At 42.6% G+C, this 25814-nt stretch overlaps 1 protein-coding gene and 1 long non-coding RNA gene across 6 annotated transcripts in view; one reads left to right on the plus strand and one right to left on the minus strand.

Moving 5' to 3' along the window:
• The window catches only part of LOC309621323 (uncharacterized protein), a 43585-nt gene extending 19954 nt beyond the window's left edge, over window positions 1–23631 (minus strand). Inside the window, exons 1-3 of one of the 5 annotated variants that reach the window (XR_014239915.1) lie at window positions 22529–22587; window positions 6468–6656; window positions 2546–3786 (exon numbers count right to left, since the gene is read on the minus strand). Coding sequence is in view for 2 of the 5 variants with exons in the window: in XM_082408865.1 (XP_082264991.1) it covers window positions 21873–21916; window positions 22529–22865 (381 nt within the window). In the remaining 3 variants the exon portion in view is untranslated. Of the gene's footprint in view, window positions 1–2545; window positions 3787–5755; window positions 6064–6467; window positions 6657–21453; window positions 21917–22528 lie in introns of those variants that run through there. The other 4 variants (XR_014239916.1, XM_082408865.1, XR_014239914.1 and 1 more) reach the window with 4 other exon arrangements.
• On the plus strand, window positions 22611–25091 carry LOC309621329. The gene is made up of 3 exons (XR_014239938.1): window positions 22611–22691; window positions 24271–24476; window positions 24586–25091. It is a non-coding gene; the product is annotated as an uncharacterized lncRNA (long non-coding RNA).
• The last annotated feature ends 723 nt before the right edge of the window (window positions 25092–25814 follow it).

The following is a 25814-nucleotide window of genomic DNA, read 5'->3' on the forward strand; positions in this document are numbered from 1 at the left end:
TGTGCCACCAGGGAAGCCCTCCACTGAGTTATAATTTCCATTATTATCATGATTTTTAAAAGTGCTATGTTTCTTTTTTCAAATCTGTCTGGTCTGTTTGGCAGTATTGTATTTCTTGCATCTGTTTTTGGTCCCTCTTTTATTTCTTTAAACCCTGTGAAGTGCCCACTTTAGATTCTCTAGGGGATATGCCAGCATCTGATGCCCTGAGCATCTGACCTTTCGTTGCTGGTCCTTCTGACTCTTCCTCAGAGGCTTGTTTCCTCCTATGTTTTGTAACTGGGGCTATGAGCTCATGTCTTACTTACCGAGCTGTATTTGTGGAATCATACGAAGCTTTGGCTGAGTGTGCCGACCTCCAAAAATGTTTTACCTTTAATTCCACCAGGTGCCCTCAACCCAAGACCACTGAAAGTTAAAGTTCTCAGCCCTGAGATTTCTGGACAGCCCAGGTGATTCAAATTCATTCCTCAAACCCATGTGAGGGAAAGCCGTGGTTATACGTTTTCAGGGTACTTTTTTCCCACATCTAGAGTCAAGGTCAAAGCAGATGAGTTTCTCTGTTGTGGCTTTGCTGGTGCAGAGTTGTTCAGGCCACCTTTGTGCTGACGGTGGCGTATATATGTAAGGGTCTTATCTCCAACTTCCCACCCTGCACGGACCCTTACTCCATGAAGCCACTCAAACCCACAGCTCTTGGAAACTGAGACTGGAAAACTCCTTCCTGGGGTCTTTGTATAGAAGCTGCCAGAACCCGCTTACCGCTGTGGTTTCCTGGTATCTCTTCATTTTGACTCCTGAGAATTTCCCCTGCTTTCTTGAAAGTGCAGTCACTTGCAGGATTATTTATAATAGTCAAGACATGGAAACAATCAAAGTGTCTCTTGACAGATGAATGGGTAAAGAAAATGTGGTATTTAAACAATGGAATACTATTCAGCCTTAAAAAAAGAAGGAAATCCTGCCATTTGTAATAACATGGATGGACCTTGAAGGCATGATGCTCAGTGAAATAAGTCAGACAGGAGTACAGATACTGTATGATCTCACCTATATGTGGGATCTAAAATGAAAACAAAAACAAAGCAAAACTCAGAAAAAGAGATGATTTGCAGTCACCAGAGGCAGGAGGTTGCAGAGAGGGAGTAGAACTGGGGTAAGGGCGTCAGAAGGCACAAACTCCCAGTTATAAGATAAACAAGTACCAGGGATGTCATGTACAACGCGGTTAATATAATTAACACTGTTATATGTTATATTTGGAGCTTGTTAAGAGAGTAAATCCTGAGTCCTCATCACAAGAAAAAAAAACAGTTTTTGCTCTTTTTTTTGGTAAATATATGAAATGGATGTCAGCTAAACTTATTTGGTAATTAATATACAACACATATAAATCAAATCATTATGCTGTACACTTTAAACAGTGTTGTATGTCAATTATATCTCAATAAAACTGAAAGAAAAATAGGTAAAAACTTTTTTAAAGATGGTACATTTATATAAAAGAAAATTTTAAAAATTATTGCATTCAATATTTTTAGTTGTTTTATTTAGTATTGTTTTTAGAGGATACCTACTCCACCATAATGTTGGAAAAGGAAGTTTCCTTCCATATTCAGAATCCCTTTTCCCTCAGGAAAAAAACAAAACAAAACCCATTAGTAGGAAAAGAAATAGTACCAGAGCCAGAGCCTCCCTCCCCTACCCCAAAGAAAAGCCTAGAAGTCAGTGTACCTAGATATGTGAATGTTGCTTATATCTTGGATTGGGCTGCCAACCCAGACATGGGGACAGGGGAATGCCTAAATTAGGCTGCACTCTATTTAGGGAACTTAATCTTTTTTTTTTTTTTTAAAGATTTATTTATTATTTATTTATCTATTTTATTTTTATTTTTGGCTGCATCGGGTCTTAGTTGCAGCACACAAGATCTTTGTTGTGGCGCGTGGGCTTCTCTCTAGTTGTGGCGCACAGGCTCCAGGACGCATGGGATCTGCACTTGTGGCTCGGGGGTTCCAGGGCACGTGGGCTCTGTAGTTTACGGCACTTGAGCTCTCTAGTTGAGGTGCCAGGGCTAAGCTGCCCCGCGGCATGTGGGATCCCAGTTCCCTGACCAGGGATCGAACCTGCGCCCCCTGCATTGTACGGTGGATTCTTTACCACTGAACCACCAGGGGAGTCCCTAGGGAACTTAATCTTATATAATTTCATTTAAAAAAGGATACATCCTTGCTCTGCTAACATGAATTCCTTGCTAGCATAGTGTAATTATATGGGCCAAATGGAAGACAGATAAAGAAATAAACAGGATCGTAGAGGAAAAATGATATTGCTAAGTAAGAGGACGAGGTGTGTTGGGCGATGTGGTTAATGTCACGTGTGTGTGGGATGGGTCCCTGGATACTGGATGCTAACCAGGGCAGGCCCACTCGTAGCTAAATTTAATTGTCTCCCAGAAGAATGGTTTGCACGGTGGCACTTGCAATTGCTGGGGCGTGATTGTCCCACCAGGACTAAGATCCTGTGGTTGCCTGGGCTTAGGTGGCTACTGTAGTGAGCAAGCTAAAACAAGCTAGTTCCTCAAACCTGACCCATTGGCCTTGCAAAACAGAAACTGTGTCAAGTGTAGGAGCAGCAATGGGGTTCTTCAGAGCAGCTCAAAACCACTGATGGAAAACGTCTTCATCTTGGCTGGTGCGAGCACATGCTCAGTTACTGTGGCAGGACCTTGGGGGAATGTTTTCAACATTCAGGGTTCTTTGGATCTGCTCCCTTCCATCCTAAGTGGTTCGATGTGTGTCTGTGTGTGTTTGCATTTTCACACCTCCTTTCCTTGTTGGCATTGGCCTTGGTCTTGGGAAGCAGTAGAAAGTAATGTCACACACTCTGAGTTAAAACCCCAGTGCTGACGCTTACCACCTATGTGAACTTGGAAAATTACTTAACCTCTCTGAGCTCAGCTCCCTGAAATGAGAAACATAGATAATAACAGTGCACATCTCAGCGGAGGACCAGATGAGATAAGGTAAAGCCTTCAACACATTTCTTGGCAAGCGTGGAGCACTCGAGAAACTTAAGTTCCTAATGTTATGGGTAGTGATGTTAGTAACAGCAGAACAGCTGTGGAAAAAGTGAGCAAGAGAAAATGCCCCGGGCCCTGGTTTCAACTGACGGAGCACCATGGGGGGTTTTTTCTTCCTCCTAATTAGTTCCTGCATCCTGTCCGTACCCTGCCTGTAACCTGGTCCTGCCGTTCACTGGTTAAGTGACTTAGAGAAGCGTGTTGCTCAGGATGGGTCCTGAGCTAACCCATCTCTTGGCGGACGCATAGAAGTTTATTTTTCACTCAGGCAAGCTTGGCTGTAGGTCCAAGGAAGCTGTCCTCCCTGCCGTGGCCAAGGTCACCAGGACCTTCCCATTTCACGCCTCCCAAGGAGGAGTCTCCCCAGTCGCCCGGGCGGAGGGGGCGGGTGGCGCCAGAGCCACCCCGTCTTCTGTGCGTCCAGACAGCGCTGCTCCTGGCGGCCCCCAGGCCAGGTCTGGTCTGGTAGCCTCTCCTGTGCCTCACTTTCCTTATCTACGAAATGGAAAGACTGCCTCCCAGGGCTGTGAGGATTAATAGTAGGTACAGAGGATGCATAGTACCTTTGTCAGGGTCCTGGCAGGAAGCAGCTGGCACACTGACAAGAATTTATTGTTCCCAGAAGACAGTGAGTGATGCCACTTGGTACAGCGTGTGAGCAGGTGTTTGAGATCCGACTCCTTCGAAGCAGGTCAAGCCCAACTCTAGAGCAGACAACAAGGGAGCCCCCAGGCATGTAACAGGGCAGATCTGGGGGTGGAGGCACAGCACATTGCCAGCACAGCACATAATAAACCTTCGTCAAATCTAAAACGCTCAGCCTGCATCCCCATTCAACTGGTCTTGTAGAGTGTTGCTGGCTCCCTGCCACCCCCAAACATGGGTCTGGCTTATTCTCTGGTCTTTCTCTCCCCCTTCACTAAAGCATCGAGAAGAAAGGGTTGTGACTGCAGACCCCAGGTTGTAGCACAAATCCAGAGAAACATATAACACAGGACCACCCACGTGTGTCCTCGGATGCACTGTGGCCAGTGTTCCGCTTGGTATGGACGGAGCCGCTGTATCTCCACCTGGACACGCTTGGCTCCCTGAGGCTCCGCTGAGAAGGATGCGGGGTAGGATGCTAGGATCCCGAGGATCCCCTCCCCACGGCTCAAGCCCCCCCCTCCCGGACTCTCGCAATGGCTCCCGGTGGGCCTCCCCACTCTGTGCTGACTCCATCCAGACATCCTTGCTCCCATTTTAAAAAACATTTGCTACATTTGGGATGTCACAAAAGCAGAAGGGCTGGTTAAAACATTTCGTGGGCTGGTAAATATTTTTCATCTATCTGCATGGTTGACTGATACTATTTACTAAATTTGTTTTTAATGTGATTAGCATCCTTTATGACTCACTCAGCAAAAGCTTTTTCCTCTGAATCCATAACTAATAGCTAATTTCCAAATGTTGATCATTATTTCTGAATTATTTCTAACTTGAAACTGTGAATATAAGGCCATGACCTAATCATGTCTTGAATATCACTGAATAAAATAATTCTTCTATAACCAAAAAAAAAATTGCTGCTCCCTCTTTCACAGAGAACTGAGTCCAAACCTCAGCCTGTTACCCTACGCTACTCTCTCTCTCTCCCCACCTACCACACCCTCCATCCAAGGCCAACTCTAACCACACCCAAGTAGTCAGTTTCCTACTGTTCCCCTCCTCCCAGCTTGGGTCCTGATGGAAAGCCTCTCCCACAGCTACGGCCCTACGCTCCTCTGACTGCCAAGTCCGTGCCAACGTGCTCCATCCTCCCAGGAGGAAAAAGTCCCTTTTTATCTTCCATGGTCTTGTGTGACTGTTGTCTGCCTGATGCTGGTGAGTTATGTATATGTTTGTCTCCTTTACCAGATTACAAGCATCACCAAAATCATCTTCATTTCTGTATCCTTCTCATGATGCTTGGCATGGTGTTTCACATGCATAGGTGCTCAATAAGTAAATCCATTCTGAGTCTTTTTCAAGAGCAATTCCCGTAAGAGCTGGGGAAGGAGAAGTCTCCATTGGCAGCCCTTAATTTATTTTATTTTTTAAATTGAAGTATAGTTGATTTACAATGTTGTGTTAGTTTCAGGCGTACAGCAAAGTGATTCAGTTACATATATATATATATATATATATATATATATATATATATATATATATTCTTTATCAGAGTCTTTTCCATTATGGTTTATTACAGGTTATTGAATATAGTTCCCTGTGCTATACAGTAGGACCTTGCTTATTTTATATATAGTAGTTTGTATCTGCTAATACCAATCTCCTAATTTATCCCTCACCTCCTTTCTCCTTTGGTAACTATAAGTTTGATTTCTATGTCTGTGGGTCTGTTTCTGTTTTATAAATAAGTTCATTTGTATATTTTAGATTTCATATATAAGTGATATCATATGACATTTGTCTTTCTCTGACTGACTTCACTTAGTATGATGATCTCTAGGTCCCTCCAAGTTGCTGCAAATGACATTATTTCATTCTTTTTTATGGCTGAGTAATATTCTAGTGTATACATGTACCACATCTTCCTTATCCATTCCTCTGTCGAAGGACACTTAGGTTGCTTCCATGTCTGGGCTATTGTGAATAGTGCAGCTCTTAATTTAGATACATCTCTCTTTGTTAAAAAAAAAAAAAAAAGCCTCCCCAAACCCAAACCTCTACCAGTGGAGGGATATGGAGCGCAGGACACATACCTGGCGTTACCTGGCGTGCCCCGCCCCATGAGAACCATTCAAAGCACTGCTTTGGTTGCACTGGAGTCAGGGTTCTGGGAGGGGCCCAAAGGCAACAGAGCCGGCATCTCGTGTGGCTTGTGACCTTCCGCTTCAAGATCACTTCGTCTCGCAAGGAGACGAAGGTCTAGCTGTCCTTAAGGTGCCGGTCGAGATGGACTCAAGAGACTCTCGTTAGGACATTTGCACACACAGGACTCCCTGCAGAAGAGCACGCACTGCCAAGACCCCTGCTTCCCTCCTGCAAGCCTTCTAGCCCACGGTCTATTTGCAGACAAGTCTTCACCTTTATCACTGAGCTGCCAGCGAGGGTAGGCTTTCCCTCCATACGGTCTGGAAAATGGGGGCAGCCTCCCTTCCTAGGATGGCTCAGAGCCTCAGCCCCCCACTGCTCTGCTCTCTCCCTGGGAAGTTGCTGGTCACTTCCTGTCCCCTGATCTGGCCCTGCCACTGTCCCAGGACGTGAGGAGGGCTCCCCTCCCCCGGTACCCCGGCCTCTGCAGCAGCTCAGAAGTCACATCCTGTGTTTGTGTTGTGTATTCCAGCCCCGAGGTCCCAAGCCCTGGGCACACAGCTCCTCGTTCCTGTTCCCTCCCTTTGCTCACCGTGTCCTGGCAAGGTTGTGATCAGTCTCACAAAAAGGAAAGGAGGAAAAAGCCTCCACGCTGGCTTGGTGGTCTTGGGATGAAATGGATGCAGAAGACAGCTTGATTGTCAAACTGGAAACTTTTATTTTCCTTTTCCTCTTCTTTTTATCTTTCCTATCAGGTCTTCTGTCCACTTCCCACTGCCTTCTTTCAAACAGGAAAGACACTGATTAGCTGCTGGATTTTTTTTTTTGTTAAAACAACTATTGTTTTAGATTTCTTGTTGTTCGCTGAATATTGTTTTTATTGCCAAATGAGCTTCGGTGGTTGATGTAGGGGGTCTCTTGGGAACTTAACTTTTTCAAGTTGAAGTGGAAAAGCTTTTTTGTTTGAATTGGCTTTTACTGGGTGCTTCAAGATTTGCTCTTAGCTCTTTGATGGGGGACTGAATAGCACTATGTTTCCTTTGAGGTCCCAGTAAATAAAGCATCCGATGTCCTCCTGGGCACTTTATTGGGATTTTGCTGTGTGTGCTCTGTAACAGGCAGATGCAGTTTCCAGGAAAATGACATATAAGTGAATATAAATAATCTAATATTTTTAGAATTTGCTTTGGCCATACTCCTGGTCTCATTCTACTTCTTGTAGCAGATGGCTTTAAAGAGCATTAGCTATGCATATATTTAATATAATATACATATACCAATATAAAATATTATAGTGGTGTATAAATGTAATATATAACTGTTTATATGAATGTATAACAATTATGTATTACATTAACATGTATTTTTGCATAGCATATATTGTACACAAACTATATGACTAATGCAATGTATTTATGTTTAATGTTCACAGTATTAATATGATATATCATGTAATATTGATTATAAAACAGTTATAATATAGAAATATATCATTATCTGATATAATACATTATATTTAATGTATTCTATATAACACAATACATAATGTATTATTATAAGACAAGTGTATTATATAATATAAATATAATACTTATATAAAAGTATATATATTTTAATTATACACTACACATACAAGTATGTATAACTATTTATAATTTTATTTACGTAGGAATCTGTTCATAACAATTGATGTAAAAATATGCAATATTTTAAATCAAATGGGCCATAATCTCACTACCTACACATAACTACTTTTAAAATCTTGAACCCTGTCTAAATCATGCTTACCTATCTCTCAACCTGTTTTTCTACACATGCACATATACACACATTTATACACAATATATATGTATACTACCACTTTTCAGTTCAATGTATATACATATATGATATAATTATATTCCTGTGTATGTAGACAAATATAAATCAAAGATATGTGTATAGGTATGTATTTCACATATTTATATAAATATATCATATAAATAATGTATATGTGTATAAATACATGATTATATACATACATACACAGAAATATACTTATTTAAAAAGAGACCTAAATAAACATAGTTCTCGAAGAATAAAACTAGTTGTCTCACCGTTTCAAGAACAGTTTATAGTTTTCTACTGTATGTGCTTCTATAATTGTTATGAACAATTCCCATTTGTTGAATGTTAAGTTGTTTTAAGTTTTTGCCATTATTAATGAGGCTCTGAAGAACATGGTGGGCAAGATTACTTGAAAAACTCTCCTAAAAGAAAAGAGTTCGGTATGCTAGGTGAAATGGAAACAACTTATTTTTAAGTGCATGTCTGATTTTTGAAGTGTGCAGTAGAAATTTCCAGGACCCCTGAAAGAAGAGGGGTACATGTGTGAGAGTTATAGCTATATTAAGAGTGGACTGAAGATCTTGATAGCTTAGAACAGAAGCTGGCAATCCTGTTTTTATGGAGCGAAATAGCAAATATTTTAGGCTTTGTGGACCAAAGAGGCAAAATTGAGGATATTATTTAGGTACTTATGTAACCATTTAAAATATTACCAGTGAAAATGTGAACATTATTCATAGCTCATAGGCCATAAAAAATAGGCAGCTATCTGGATTTGGAATACAGGCCATAGTTTAATGACACACCTGACCTGACACAGAGACTTGTTGTTAAAATGGCCATGACCACATGGGAGGCAGGAGATAAGACTCCATCCCTACTAGATGGGAAGTTAGAACTAAACCTATCTATCCCTAGGTTCACCTCTAATGAAAGGGTGTGCCAGTAAAAAAAATATCTGTTGGCAAAGGGAGAGTAAGACCAAATTCTCTTGGCCTCTGCTCTGGGTAGGAAACAGGTAGGAAATCTTGAGAATTCTGAACCCCAGATCTGTGTTCACAGTGTTTGGGTTGCAAATTTATTTGTGGTCTTGCAAACAGAAGGTAAGAAATTACCTTAAAATGCTCCCAGATGGGTGGTATTCCAAACACAGAACTAAACACTCTCTGGACAGGTAAACCTTAAACCCAGGCCTATAGCGTTCCCACAGATAAAGTTTAGCTAAACATGAGCTCATGATCTAAATTTACACAATAATGAAGAAATCAGCTACAATGGGAGAGAATCAGCAAAAACAATCAATACCAGAATTAGATTCCCAAGGCCATCCATTGAATGTTGGAATTATCAGGTGCAAGGTAGAAAATAGACATAAAACTAGGACTGAAACAAGGAACAGGATGTTTTAAAACAGTGGGTAGGCTCTTTAAAAAATTTCTAAAGTACATGTCATTGATAAAGCTAAAAACTCAAAGGTTGTGTAAAACAGATTAATCATGGAGAAGAGTGAAATTATGCTGTTTTTAAAAATACGGCAAATGAGATTTTCTGCCTAATTATATAAGTAGATTTATCTTTAAAAAAAATACACATATTTTAAAGACTTATTGGCTGTAAAATAACTAAAGGATATTTCAGAGGGCTTCTCTCCAAAGAAAAGTGAGAAGTAGCAAAACACAGAAAGTCGAGGGGAAAAAATGTCAATATATACATTGCTATAGGGTGCACTAAGGCTTAGGCCAGCAACAATGTGGAGGTGCTGACCCTTAGATACTTACAACTAAGCTGGCATCTTCAAAAAGTTCAATTATTTATAACTAAAAAGATTTATTAAAATTAATAACCAAGTGTTTTAATTGACATCAGAAGAGCAGAACAATAAACCCTGAGAACATAGAAAAAATAGATAATAAAGATATGAGCAGAACTTAATAAAACAGAAAAAAGTATAAAATTGAGGTGATTTAGTAAGTCAAAAGAATACTCTTTGAAAAGATTTTAAAAACACACTTTAATTAAGCAAAACAAAAACGTAAGTAAATAATACACAGAAAGAATCAGGACAATGTTACAGCAGAGAGTACAAACAGAGAATATATGAAATGCCAGTAAATTTGAACATTTATGTAAAGTGGACAATTTCCTAGCTCCTAAAGTTTACCAAAACTGACACAAGAGGAAATATATAGCTGGAGTTCTTTCACCAGTAAAGGAATTAAGTCAATAGTTTACAATCTTTCACCAAGAAAATACCAGACCCACCCAGAACGTTTGGGTGGGGAATTCGATCAAACTTCTATTAAACAGATAACATCAGTATTAATAAAGAAAAACTTCTAGAGAATAGCAAAGGAAGAATGCTCCTTTATTCATCTTAGGAAGTCTATATAATCCTAATACTGAAAATAGATTAGGACTGTAAGGAAAAAGAAATTTACAGGTCAAATTTACTTGTAAATATAAAAGCAAACATTTTAAGCTATGATATTAGCTACCCAGGTTCACTAGAGTAAGAAAAAGCATGAGCAAGTTAGGTCATCCAATGAATGAAAAGGTAGTTTAATGTCAAGAATATATATCAATAGATTGAAATCACCACATTTTATTTCTTTCATCTGTCTCTTTAAAAAATTGATAAGTCCTTATATTGATCTCTCTTGTACTAGGCACTGTCCTAAGTCATTTACATATTTACTCCTTTAAACCTTCTATTATCCCTGGGCGAAGGTTCTATTTTGCTTCCGTTTCTTAGCTAAGACTCTAACCACCAGGAAAGTAAAGCAACATTTGCAAGTTTTTGTGGATGGTCAGTGATGGGACCAGTACAGGAACATCCAAAGTCTGTGCTTGGAAACAGTGCCCCATGTTGATACTCACATTACAGATGAAAGGAAAGGAACCATGCACTTACCATACAGATGAAATCTCACGTTACAGGTTAAAGGAAAGGAACCATGCACTTACATTATAGGTTAATACCCACGTAACAGGTTAAAGGAAAAAGAAACATGTGCTTCTCTCAAAAGTTGTAAAGAGAGCATATCTATTTCTAAATATATTTCCCAATTTCTTTTGCTTGTTTTCTGACCTTTGTAGTACATTTTGCCATGAGAAAAATTTTAATTCTTATATAATTAAATGTATCCTTTTTTCTTTGTATCTTAGAAAGGTGTTCCTCATGAATAATTTATTTCAACTCTCCCAGGTTTCTGATACCTTTACAGTTTCATGATGTTTTTACTTTTAACTAGTTGCTCTATCTAGAATTTATTAATGATAGCCATATTTTCCCACTTTTGTTGAATAAGTCTGGCTACTGATCCAAAATGTCAATTTTATTTTAATCTCAAATCCCTTACGCTCTTGCATCTAATTTTAAGATGCTTCCTATTCCACTGGTTGTTTTGTCTATCTGAAACAAAATGCTACCTTAATTATAATGTAATTCTAATATAATAAAGGTAATTAGTAAACATAATACCATATATAATAAATAGCATAATATAAAATAACCAAATATAATTTACCATATAACAAGGTCAAAAAAGAACAAAACTATACAATCAGTTGAAATATCCCCCAAAGACATTTTATAAAATTCAATATTCATTTCTAATTTAAAAGAAATAGTAAAATAGGGATTGATGAATGCTTCCACAGTAAGAAGAAATTATATATCTAAAAGAGAAAGAGATAAATGATAACCTTTAGTAACACTGGCAATAAATACAGGACAAGATGAAGATGCCTGATATAATGTTAAAGAAAAACTATTATGTAACATTGTCTTTGAAGCACTGATGAGTTCAGTGAAAAGAGAATCTCATAGAAAAGAGTATCTCGTTCTTCTTAATGTCTGTACACTTGTCCTTTGCATGAACAGAACAGCTTATTTAACCAATATGTTACTGATCTGCATCTGGATTTCTAGGTTTTCATGGAATTTTATTAGGCACAATTGTTACAAACTCTAGGACTTCCTCTTATGTTTATATCTTTTGAAAGAAACAATATCTCCACAGATGATTTATCTGGGCTGGCTGCTAGCCAACTATGGCTACTTCTCAGTTCTTCCCTTTACATTCCTAGTCAATATGAAAACGGAAGGCAAGAAGGTCTTCTGTTTAGAGACTGTAAAGGTAGGTGTTGGTGATAAAGTCTTGGTGGTAAAGGCTAAACATATCAACCCAGAACAAGTGTTTTTCCAGCTGTAACTATGTGTGATTCCCTTGGCTTGATGCTGTAGAGGATGTAAGACAGGACTGTAGGATCTGCCCTCAAAGTGCTTCCAGTAAGATGAGCTAAGTCAAGTATGGTGGCATATCTAATTCAAGACAAAATATAATGGCTCCTTTTCTCTCATAGCAAAACTTTGTGGAGAGAATGTACAAGTCACTGTACGCTCTTAGCTAAAGGAACACAATAAATCTTGTATTGGAAGGTGATTATTCCGGTCTCTTTGTAGAGATGAATTGAAAATTGTCTAGAAGAAGGAAAATTAGCTTAACCAAAGTTAAACTCATAAATAATTGAGCATTAATTAAACATCTGTGGCCTATGTTTCTCTTTGATCATAATTTCTCCCAATTCATACACCTTTTTGAGACCTGATTAATCATTGTCAAAGATGCAATTAACAATGATTATTACTGTGTATTAGGTTTTGCCTGGGCCCTGAAGAAACCATCCTAAATTACGAGCTATGATTGTCACTTGATTTTCTCACAAAGAACAATCAGAATTCCGGGTCTGAAGTGGCTTGGAATGTGAAACTAATGAGTCTCTTAGATATTATTAGAGGACTCTACAGAGCCCATTGGTGAAAGTTTGGAAAACACTGGGCTTCTTAAAATTAATTCTTGTAGTGTGTTACGAAAGATGACTGAACCAAAAGGATAACGGTGTTTCTGGTTCTGTTGTTAGCGTTCTCCATGGAAACATCGTGGAAGCTTCTGGACTCAATTTCCTTCCCCATGTGTGAATGTCACTGAAAATATCCAACTCCATTCTATCCCCATAGAACTTCAGAAACTAAGCAAAATGAAGACTCAAAATTCATTTCAGAGAAGATGGCGGAAGAGTAAGACACGGAGATCACCTTCCTTCCCACAGATACATTAGAAATAAATCTACATGTGGAACTGCTCCTACAGAACACCCACTGAACGCTGGCAGAAGACCTCAGACCTCCCAAAAGGCAAGAAACTCCCCACGTACTTGGGTAGGGCAAAAGAAAAAAGAAATAACAGAGACAAAAGAATAGGGACGGGACCTGCACCAGTGGGAGGGAGCCGTGAAGGAGGAAAGGTTTCCACGCACTAGGAAGCCCCTTCGCGAGCAGAGACTGCGGGTGGCAGAGGGGGAAGCTTCAGAGCCACGGAGGAGAGCGCAGCCACAGGGGTGCGGAGGGCAAAGCGGAGAGATTCCCGCACAGAGGCTCGGCGCCGAGCAGCACTCACCAGCCCGAGAGGCTTGTCTACTCACCTGCCGGGGCGGGCGGGGGCTGGGAGCTGAGGCTCGGGCTTCGGTCGGATCATAGGGAGAGGACTGGGGTTGGCGGCGTGAACACAGCCTGAAGGGGTTAGTGCACCACAGCTAGCCGAGAGGGAGTCCGGGAAAAAGCCTGCAGCTGCCGAAGAGGCAAGAGACTTTTTCTTCCCTCTTTGTTTCCTGGTGCGCGAGGAGAGGGGATTCAGAGAGTCGCCTAAATGAACTCCAGAGACGGGCGCGAGCCGCGGCGATCAGCGCGGGCCCCAGAGACGGGCATGAGACTCTAAGGCTGCTGCTGCTGCCACCAAAAAGCCTGTGTGCGAGCACAGGTCACAGGTCACTCTCCACACCGCCCCTCCCGGGAGCCGGTGCAGCCCGCCACAGCTAGGCTCCCGTGATCCGGGGACAACTTCCCCGGGAGAACGCACGGCGCGCCTCAGGCTGCTGCAATGTCACGCCGGCCTCTGACGCCGCAGGCTCGCCCAGCATCCGTACCCCTCCCTCCCCCCGGCCTAAGTGAGCCAGAGCCCCCGAAGCAGCTGCTCCTTTAACCCCGTTCTGTCTGGGCGGGGAAGAGACGCCCTCAGGCGACCTACACGCAGAGGCGGGTCCATATCCAAAGCTGAACCCCGGGAGCTGTGCGAACAAAGAAGAGAAAGGGAAATCTCTCCCAGCAGCCTCAGAAGCAGCAGATTAAAACTCCACAAACAACTTGATGTGCCTTCATCTGTTGAATACCTGAATAGACAACGAATCATCCCAAATTCAGGAGGTGGACTTTGGGAGCAGGATATATTAATTTTCCCCCTTTTCCTTTTTTTGTGAGTGTATATGTATATGCTTCTAGGTGAGATTTTGTCTGTATAGCTTTGCTTTATAATAGCTTTATTTTACTTCACTATATTTTATCCTCTTTCTTTCTTTCTTTCTATTTTTTCTCTCTTTTACTCTGAGCCGTGTGGATGAAAGGCTCTTGGTGCTCCAGCCAGGCATCAGGGCTGTGCCTTTGAGGTGGGAGAGCCAACTTCAGGACACTGGTCCACAAGACACCTCCCAGCTCCACGTAATACCAAACGGTGAAACTCTCTCAGAGATCTCCATCTCAACATCAAGACCCAGCTTCACTCCACGACCAGCAAGCTACAGTGCTGGACACCCTATGCCGAACAACTAGCAAGACAGGAACACAGCCCCATTCATTGGCAGAGAGGCTGCCTAAAATCATAATAAGGCCAGAGACACCCCATAACACACCACCAGACGTGGACGTGCCCATCAGAAAGACAAGATCCAGCCTCCTCTGCCAGAACACAGGCACTAGTTCCCTCCACCAGGAAGCCTACACAACCCACTGAACCAACCTTAGCCACTGGGGACAGATACCAAAAACAACGGGAACTACAAACCTGCAGCCTGTGAAAAGGAGACCCCAAACACAGTAAGATAAGCAAAATGAGACGACAGAAAAACACACAGCAGTTGAAGGAGCAGCGTCAAAACACACCAGACCTAACAAATGAAGAGGAAATAGGTAGTCTACCTGAGAAAGAATTCAGAATAATGATAGTAAGGATGATCCAAAATCTTGGAAATAGAATAGACAAAATGCAAGAAACATTTAACAAGGACGTAGAAGAACTAAAGAGGAACCAAGCAACGATGAAAAACACAATAAATGAAATTAAAAATACTCTAGATGGGATCAATAGCAGAATAACTGAGGCAGAAGAACAGATAAGTGACCTGGAAGATAAAATGGTGGAAATAACTACTGCAGAGCAGGATAAAGAAAAAAGAATGACAAGAATTGAGAACAGTCTCAGAGACCTCTGGGACAACATAAAATGCACCAACATTCGAATTATAGGGGTCCCAGAAGAAGAAGAGAAAAAGAAAGGGACTGAGAAAATATTTGAAGAGATTATAGTTGAAAACTTCCCTAATAAGGGAACGGAAATAGTTAATCAAGTCCTGGAAGCACAGAGAGTCCCATACAGGATAAATCCAAGGAGAAACACGCCAAGACACATATTAATCAAACTGTCAAAAATTAAATATAAGCAAAACATGTTAAAAGCAGCAAGGGAAAAACAACAAATAACACACAAGGGAATCCCCATAAGGTTAACAGCTGATCTTTCAGCAGAAACTCTGCAAGCCAGAAGGGAGTGGCAGGATATACTTAAAGTGATGAAGGAGAAAAACCTACAACCAAGATTAATCTACCCAGCAAGGATCTCATTCAGATTTGATGGAGAAATTAAAACCTTTACAGACAAGCAAAAGCTGAGAGAGTTCAGCACCACCAAACCAGCTTTACAACAAATGCTAAAGGAACTTCTCTAGGCAAGAAACACAAGAGAAGGAAAACACCTACAATAACAAACCCAAAACATTTAAGAAAATGGGAATAGGAACATACATATTGATAATTACCTTAAATGTAAATGGATTAAATGCTCCCACCAAAGGACACAGACTGGCTGAATGGATACAAAAACAAGGCCCATATATATGCTGTCTACAAGAGACCCACTTCAGACCTAGAGACACATACAGACTGAAAGTGAGGGGATGGAAAAAGATATTCCATGCAAATAGAAATCAAAAGAAAGCTGGAGTAGCAATTCTCATATCAGACAAAATAGACTTTAAAATAAAGACTATTACAAGAGACAAAGAAGGACACTATATAATGATCAAGGGATCGATCCAAGAGGAAGGTATAACAATTGTAAATATTTATGCACCCAACATAGAAGCACCTCAATACATAAGGCAAATACTAACAGCCATAAAAGGGGAAATCGACAGTAACACAATCATAGTAGGGGACTTTAACACCCCACTATCACCAATGGACAGATCATCCAAAATGAAAATAAATAAGGAAACACAAGCTTTAAATGATACATTAAACAAGATGGACTTAATGGATATTTATAGGACATTCCACCCAAAAACAACAGAATACACATTTTTCTCAAGTGCTCATGGAACATTCTCCAGGATAGATCATATCTTGGGTCACAAATCAAGCCTTGGTAAATTTAAGAAAATTGAAATCGTATCAAGTATCTTTTCCGACCACAACGCTATGAGACTAGATATCAATTACAGGAAAAGATCTGTAAAAAATACAAACACATGGAGGCTACACAATACATTACTTAATAACGAAGTGATCACTGAAGAAATCAAAGGAGAAATCAAAAAATACCTAGAAACAAATGACAATGGAGACACGACGACCCAAAACCTATGGGACGCAGCAAAAGCAGTGCTAAGAGGGAAGTTTATAGCTATACAAGCCTACATCAAGAAACAGGAAACATCTCGAATAAACAACCTAACCTTGCACCTGAAACAATTAGAGAAAGAAGAACAAAAAAACCCCAAAACTAGCAGAAGGAAAGAAATCATACAGATCAGATCAGAAATAAATGAAAAAGAAATGAAGGAAACAATAGCAAAAATCAATGAAACTAAAAGCTGGTTCTTTGAGAAGATAAACAAAATTGATAAACCATTAGCCAGACTCATCAAGAGAAAAAGGGAGAAGACTCAAATCAATAGAATTAGAAATGAAAAAGGAGAAGTAACCACTGACACTGCAGAAATACAAACGATCATGAGAGATTACTACAAGCAACTCTATGCCAATAAAATGGACAACCTGGAAGAAATGGACAGATTCTTAGAAATGCACAACCTGCCAACACTGAACCAGGAAGAAATAGAAAATATGAACAGACCAATCACAAGCACTGAAATTGAAACTGTGATTAAAAACCTTCCAACAAACAAAAGCCCAGGACCAGATGGCTTCACAGGTGAATTCTATCAAACATTTAGAGAAGAGCTAACACCTATCCTTCTCAAACTCTTCCAAAATATTGCAGAGGGAGGAACACTCCCAAACTCATTCTACAAGGCCACCATCACCCTGATACCAAAACCAGACAAAGATGTCACAAAGAAAGAAAACTACAGGCCAATATCACTGATGAACATAGAGGCAAAAATCCTCAACAAAATACTAGCAAACAGAATCCAACAGCACATTAAAAGGATCATACACCATGATCAAGTGGGGTTTATCCCAGGAATGCAAGGATTCTTCAATATATGCAAATCAATCAACGTGATACACCATATTAACAAATTGAAGGAGAAAAACCATATGATCATCTCAATAGATGCAGAGAAAGCTTTTGACAAAATTCAACACCCATTTATGATAAAAGCCCTGCAGAAAGTAGGCATAGAGGGAACTTTCCTCAACATAATAAAGGCCATATATGACAAACCCACAGCCAACATTGTCCTCAATGGTGAAAAACTGGAACATTTCCACTAAGATCAGGAACAAGACAAGGTTGCCCACTCTCACCACTATTATTCAACATAGTTTTGGAAGTGCTAGCCACAGCAATCAGAGAAGAAAAAGAAATAAAAGGAATTCAAATCGGAAAAGAAGAAGTAAAGCTGTCACTGTTTGCAGATGACATGATACTATACATAGAGAATCCTAAAGATGCTACCAGAAAACTACTAGAGCTAATCAATGAATTTGGTAAAGTAGCAGGATACAAAATTAATGCACAGAAATCTCTTGCATTTCTATACACTAATGACGAAAAATCTGAAAGTGAAATTAAGAAAACACTCCCGTTTACCATTGCAACAAAAAGAATAAAATATCTAGGAATAAACCTACCTAAGGAGACAAAAGACCTGTATGCAGAAAATTATAAGACACTGATGAAAGAAATTAAAGATGATACAAATAGATGGAGAGATATACCATGTTCTTGGACTGGAAGAATCAACATTGTGAAAATGACTCTACTACCCAAAGCAATCTACAGATTCAATGCAATCCCTATCAAACTACCACTGGCATTTTTCACAGAACTAGAACAAAAAATTTCACAATTTGTATGGAAACACAAAAGACCCCCAATAACCAAAGCAATCTTGAGAACAAAAAATGGAGCTGGGGGAATCAGGCTCCCTGACTTCAGACAATATTACAAAGCTACAGTAATCAAGACAGTTTGGTACTGGCACAAAAACAGAAATATAGATCAATGGAACAGGATAGAAAGCCCAGAGATAAACCCATGCACATATGGTCACCTTATCTTTGATAAAGGAGGCAAGCATATACAGTGGAGAAAAGACAGCCTCTTCAATAAGTGGTGCTGGGAAAATTGGACAGATACATGTAAAAGTATGAAATTAGAACACTCCCTGACACCATGCACAAAAATAAACTCAAAATGGATTAAAGACCTAAGTGTAAGGCCAGACACTATCAAACTCTTAGAGGAAAACATAGGCAGAACACTCTATGACATACATCACAGCAAGATTCTTTTTGACCCAGCTCCCAGAGAAATGGAAATAAGAACACAAATAAACAAATGGGACCTAATGAAACTTAAAAGCTTTTGCACAGCAAAGGAAACCATAAACAAGACCAAAAGACAACCATCAGAATGGGAGAAAATATTTGCAAATGAAGCAACTGACAAAGGATTAATCTCCAAGATTTACAAGCAGCTCATGCAGCTCAATAACAAAAAAACGAACAACCCAATCCAAAAATGGGCAGAAGACCTAAATAGACATTTCTCCAAAGAAGATATAGAGGTTGCCAACAGACACATGAAAGAATGCTCAACATCATTAATCATTAGAGAAATGCAAATCAAAACTACAATGAGATATCATCTCATACCGGTCAGAATGGCCATCATCAAAAAATCTACAAACAATAAATGCTGGAGAGGGTGTGGAGGAAAGGGAACACTTTTGCACTGTTGGTGGGAATGTAAATTGATACAGCCACTATGGAGAACAGTATGGAGGTTCCTTAAAAATCTACAAATAGAACTACCATACGACCCAGCAATCCCACTACTGGGCATATACCCTGAGAAAACCATAGTTCAAAAAGAGTCATGTACCAAAATGTTCATTGCAGCTCTATTTACAATAGCCAGGACATGTAAGCAACCTAAGTGTCCATCATCGGATGAATGGATAAAGAAGATGTGGCACATATATACAATGGAATATTACTCAGCCATAAAAAGAAATGAAATGGAGGTATTTGTAATGAGGTGGATGGAGTTAGAGTCTGTCATACAGAGTGAAGTAAGTCAGAAAGAGAAAAACAAATACAGTATGCTAACACATATATATGGAATCTAAGGGAAAAAAAAAAAAAAAAGGCCATGAAGAACCTAGTGGCAAGACGGGAATAAAGACACAGACCTACTAGAGAATGGACTTGAGGATATGGGGAGGGGGAGGGGTGAGATGTGACAGAGTGAGAGAGTGTCATGGACATATATACACTACCAAATGTAAAATAGATAGCTAGTGGGAAGCAGCCGCATAAGCACAGGGAGATCAGCTCTGTGCTTTGTGACCACCTAGAGGGGTGGGATGGGGAGGGTGGGAGGGAGGGAGATGCAAGAGGGAAGAGATATGGGAACATATGTATATGTATAACTGATTCACTTTGTTATAAAGCAGAAACTAACACATCATTGTAAAGCAATTATACTTCAATAAAGATGTTTAAAAAAAAATTCATTTCAAATAATGAAATGAAAATATAACGTAGAATGGAACTGGGAAAATACCTGGTTTAAATTCTGGAAAGTACTAACTATACAACTCTGGATAAGTTGCTTAATCTTGTTTAGTCTGATTTCATGTGGATCTCACAGGATGTTATGATGATTAATTTAATACCTTTGTATAACGTACAGTGTTATGTAATTTCTTCTTCTTGTTCTTGAGTCAATTCATATCTTTAAGCAACTCACTTTAAAAAATAGTTACTTACTTGCTTAAATTACTCTTACCTTCTATGATCAGCTGAATTGTGTCCTGCTCAAGTTTATATGTGGAAGTCTTAACCCCCAATACCTCATAATGTGACTGTATTTGGAGATAAGGCCCTTAAATAGGTAACTGAGGTCAAATGAGCGGGCTCTAGTCCAATATGACTGGGGTCCTTATAAAAAGAAAATATTAGGACACAGACATGCACAGAGAGAACAAAGTGATTATTAGTAACCACGATCATGTCGTGAATACATGGAACACGTCACCATTTGCCAACCACCGTGTCAAGTCAGCAGAAACTACAGAAATTGAGAGCTCTCCGCAGAAATTCACACACCCGTGCACCAGGTAACAGACCACAGGCAGACGTTCACTCAGCCTTTCACGTGTCCCTCACGGAGGGCACGCTCTCTCCTGGGAGGGGCGAGCACAGACACTTATCGGGAGGTTTACTACTTTTAAAATGCGTTGAGTCTGGAGCCTGTGCTCCGCAACAAGAGAGGCCGGGACGGTGAGAGGCCCGCGCACCGCGATGAAGAGTGGCCCCCCACTTGCCACAACCAGAGAAAGCCCTCGCACAGAGACGAAGACCCAACACAGCCAAAAATTAGTTAATTAATTAATTAAAAATTAAATTATATAAAATTAATTAAATATAAATATATTATATATTTATATATATAATATATATATAAATCTATAAATATATAACATTAAATTAAATTTTAAAAAATTAATAAAAAAATCAACCACTGCAATTAAATATTATTATTATTATTTTTTTTTTTCTGGGTGAAGTAGAAAAGAATAGCTTTATTGCTCTGCCAGGCAAAGGGGCACACAGCGGGCTCGTGCCCCTCAAAACTGTGTGTCCCTAAACCGGGAGGATTTGGTGAGGAGTTTTATAGCAATTCAAGGGCGGGTTGGTGATAAAGATTACGGTGTGTGCAGGGCCTGCACTCCTTTAATCTGGCCTCAGGGGGTCTTCTCCTAATGAGCTTCTCTTGGTTCCTTTAATCTGGTCCCAGGTGGTCTCCTGATGAGCTTCTCGAGATTATCAAACTGTGGTCTTCTCTGGAATGAAGAATGCTAACATCTTCCATTTGTTGGGGGTTTTAGTTCGGTGATCAGAGAAAAATCACAACGCTGAAGTGCCACTTTAAAACCATCAGGATGGCAAAAGTCTCTAGGAAGCGCTGATGAGACGTCAACTTGGTTCGGGCTATGCACAACATCCACCTGGCAGAGTCCCGGGGCCACCCAGGCGCCGCGAGCGCGGAGCTGGAAGGTCCCGGGAGGACCCCGAGGGCGCGCCGCTTCCCTGGGTGGGGGTTGGCAGGCAGGAACGCGCCCCCTGGGCACGGTTGCGGCTCGGGCTCCGGATGTGGAGCCCCAGCACGATGCCCCCTCGGCGCCCGGGGCTCGGCGCGTGGACCACGGCCCTGCACACCACAGTCCAGCGAGGCCCCTGAGGCTTTGCTTTCGAGAACCCGATCAGAATAGGCATTTCGAAGCGGACCCGACGTGCGGTCCATTGCCCCCCGCGGACCCTGCTGGGAGGACAGGGCCTCGGAGAAGAGGATCAGAGAGAAGCGGGGCGGGGGGTGTTTACTGGGGTCCGCGGGAGCCCCTGGGCGCGGGGAGAGGGCCGCCCGGACAGGCGCCGGGGAGCAAGCGCCCCCGGCCCTGCGTTCGGGGAAAGTTGCTGTCCTCCTCCGGCGCCCGTACCCGCGCCCCCGGGACACCCGACACCCGGGCTCCGCGTGCGCGGCGCCCGCCGCCCGCCGCCCCCACCAAGTTTCCCCAAGCGCCCCTACGGGGGTCCCCGGCCGTGAAGGGACCGGTTCCGCGCCGCTCCTGCAGGCACACAAAAGAGCGGGGCGGCTGCGGGGTCTGCGGGTGGCCCCCGGGCACCCGCCCGGACGTAAACAAACCCCGGGGTCCGCGCTGGGCGCCCCACGCCTGGCGGGGGAGCGGCGGCGCGGTCCCCGCCCGCTGACAGCCGGGGGCCGCGGCTGGGGCCCGGGCCGGCCGGGGAGCGCGGACGCCCGCCCAGCCACCCGCCCGCCTGGCCGGAGCCGGGCCGCGCCGCCGCCGCCGCCGCCGGTGGCCGCTCTGACCCTCCTCCGAGCCGGCGGCACCACAGCGCCACCAGCCCCGGCTCCGCCGCGCCGGCGGAAGTGGCGGCGGCGGCTCCTCCTGGAGAGGCAGGCGCTTCACCCCCACAGCAACTCCCCACAAACTTTCCCCGGGAATACGGCGGGCCGGGGGCGCGGGGCGCGCGGCCGGGCGCCCCCGCCGGGCCGCAGCCCCCTCCCGGCGCAGCGCCCGCCGCCGCCGCCCGCCGCCCGCTCCCCCGCAACTAAATATTGAAAAAAAAAAAAATGCGTTGATGCAACCATGTCTCACTTTTGCTTAAATCAGTCAGCAAACGCTTTTTGGAAACCCCAAATTATCCACACCTCCTACCTTTCCGGCTGCCCTGCTCCTCAGGCCGGGTCCCCATGGGAGGCGGGGCTGCGTGAGGACGCACGGCGAGTGCACTGACGTCCTGGAGCCCCGCCCCCATGGGGCCGCCTCCCGGTTGGAACGGCAGCCCCCCGGCGCGGAGGGCGATGAGGCCGGCGCCGAAGTGAGCGCGGCACGGAGGGGCCTGCCTAACTGGGGCCCGCCTAACTGGGGCCCGGGGCCCTGCATCTTCTGGATGCGACGCGGGTCCTGAGCACGCTTCGGGGCCGCAGCCGCCGGGCGGTGGGCGCCCGAGGGGCCGGGAGGCGAGCCGGGGCCCCCAGGCGGGTGTGGGCATCGTGTCCACAGCCAGCGTCCCCGAGGCCGCGCTCCGGCCATGATGACTCGGTGAAGCTGCACTGAGACAGCGCGGCCGACTTCTTACCGCGCTGTGAGGACCTGTGCGCGCTGCAAGACTCGGTGCCTCTGCCCGCCTAAATAAACTAATTTAGTTTATTTCTCTTATTTTTTCTTAAGGAGGGAGAAGTGGGATAGTGTGAAGGCACAGAGCTGAAGCCTGCATTTTTTTTTTCATTTTACCTTCATTTATTTCTTCCTTTATACAGCTCTGAGTTTCTGATTTATATCCTTTTTTTTCTTGCTAAAGAACTTCTTTTAATATTTCTTGCAAGGCAGGTCTACTGGCAACAAATTTCCTTAGTTTTTGTTTGTCTGAGAAAGTTTTTATTTCTCCTTCATGTTTAACAGATAATTGCACTGAATACAGAATTCTAGTTTGCTGGGGTTATTTCTTGCAACACTTTAAACACTTCACTCTCTTCTTGCTTGCATGGTTTCTGACAAGAGATTTGCTTCAGTTCATATCATTGTTACTCTATAGGCAAGCCGTTTCCTAATATCTTCTGGTTCCTTTTAAGATATTCTTTGTCTTTGGTTTTCTGCTGTTTGAGTATGATGTGCCCAGGTGTCTAATTTTTGGTATTTATCCTGCTTCCTGTTCCCTGAGATTCCTGTATCTGTGGATTCCACCCATTATTCAAATAGACTTCTGCTTCTTTCTTTCTTGTTATTCTGGGTTTCCCATTATGCAAGTGTTAACATCTTTTGTAATTGTCCCAGATAGGGCGGCATTTTGTTCTTTTTTTCATTCTTTTATTCTTTGCCCTTTAGCTTCAGGAGTTTCTGTTGACAGGTTTTCAAGGTCACTGATTCTTTCCTCAGTCTTGTCCAGTCTATTAATGAGCCCATCAAAGGCATTCTTTTTTTTTTTTAACATCTTTATTGGAGTATAATTGCTTTACAATGGTGTGTTAGTTTCTGCTGTATAACAAAGTGAATCAGCTATACATATACATATATCCCCATATCCCCTCCCTCTTGCTCTCGCTCTCTGCTTTCTTGTGGAAGTGGAAGTCTTATGGCTTAAATCATAAAAGTATTATTTATGGCTTTTACTCCATGAGTGAACATGCCAGATTTTCTGGGACAGGGTCAATTTCAAAGGAACAGCTAAGGTTAATTTCATCCTTGGGGCTTTGTAAGAATTTCACCTAGACAAAGGAAGGAAATAGAAAACAAATACTTTGCTACACCCCTTGTCCTATTTTTTGACTCCTAATAGAGGGTCACTCTCCTTTTAGCCATGCTGATATTTGGAAAGCCACTATGGAAATGACTTAATTTTTTGAGGTATATGTCTCATAAATAAAATGTGTGTCCCTCATCTTCTCATTTCCTTCCAGCGCTCAAGGGAGTAAGAAGACATGGAGTGAAGAGCTGCCTCATTTTCCAGAGAGAATAGGGGCACTGAGAGCTTGGAGGGACGTCGGTAGCTGTCACAGTATTTTGTCCTGAATTTTTACCTCCTGGAATCCAGGATGGGCCCCTTCCCCACCCCACCAGCTGGATGAGTGATCACAGTGGAATAATGATGCCAGGAGGCTCAGAGGTACACTCTAAGTTTTGAGTTGGGTTTTCTTAGTCAGCCCACTTATTGAGTGCTACGTGCTGTCACTGGAGTTATAAAGATATACACGATACCGGCTCTGCCCCTACAGAGCTTGCAATGTGTTTAGGGAAGCCAGGCATATCCCCATGAAGCAGAAGCTCACTGAACAAGGCAGGAGGAACTTTTGCCTCCAAGGATGCAGATGGTGATAAAGATTGCAATTGTCTGAGGCTACGGGGGACGAACTGGAACCATAGCCTGCACTCAGAGACATGCGGATCCCAGAAGGAAAAGGGTGAAAGGCGAGTTCTAACTAATCTGAAATTTCATATTCCAAGAGCTTCCTTTAAAAGGCCCTTTTAAAATTCTTTTTCTTCCTCTTAAAAAATTCAGCTATCAAATGATGTCCGCTATCAAATGATGTCCTTTCTATACAGTGAAAAATATACACTAAGGAAAGAAAAAGGGCAAGACTCATGCTCTATGATTCCTTGTTGAACAAGGAAAAGCATTTGGACTGTTCTCACCCCGTGATGAGTTCCTTTTCCTCTCCTTCCTTGCTTTGGTTGATGATGTGAGTCTAAGGAATTCACTGAAGCCACGTGGGAACAAGCAAAAGTCAGGGTCCAAGCAGAATTACTAGCTTGGGGAATGCCTGTCTCTCTGGACGTCCCTGTGAGGCCAGTGAGGATTTCCAGAGTTTTGCAGACTTTAAAATCAGCTCTCCTGAGACTGAATGAGGTGCAAAAGGAAACTGTCTTCTCAGGTTGGGGGCTGAGGTGGACCATGAGGGAAAGAACGGATGGATAAATCCAGGGAAGGTGCATAATCTGTCCTCCCAAATAATCTAAAATGACCTTCACATGCCCTCCAGGGTGGCCCCGGGAAATACATCACTAGATTCCTCCAGGTTTTACCTTGCTCTGCTTCCCAGAGCCTGTGTTACACAGGCAGGAACACCACCGTCATATTTCTCCCTGCCCTCAGGAACGTTCACCAGTTGGGGGAAAAATAAGCCCTGAAAATTGTTGCTATGGGCTCTGTTTTGTGGAAGTTAAAATGCTGGTGCAGGAAATCTGATTGCTTGATAGCTCCCTCTCTCTCTCTCCCTCCCTCTCTCCCTCCCTCTCTCCCTCCCTCTCTCTCTCACCCTCCACCCTTTCTCGGCTCTCCCTCTCTCCTACCCCCACTTTTTCTACTCTCCCCTCTTCCCTCCACTGGACTCCCAGGGCCGCTCCCACACCCGGCCGGAGGAGAGCCTTACAGGTTGTCAATGAAACCTGGAATTATTTCCTTTGATGGCTCAGGTAATAGTAGGAGCCAAGGCAATGAGTGAGG

The sequence above is a fragment of the Balaenoptera borealis genome (genome assembly GCF_965194805.1).
Source record: "Balaenoptera borealis genome assembly, contig: HAP1_SCAFFOLD_283, whole genome shotgun sequence".
Classification (NCBI taxonomy): domain Eukaryota; kingdom Metazoa; phylum Chordata; class Mammalia; order Artiodactyla; family Balaenopteridae; genus Balaenoptera; species Balaenoptera borealis.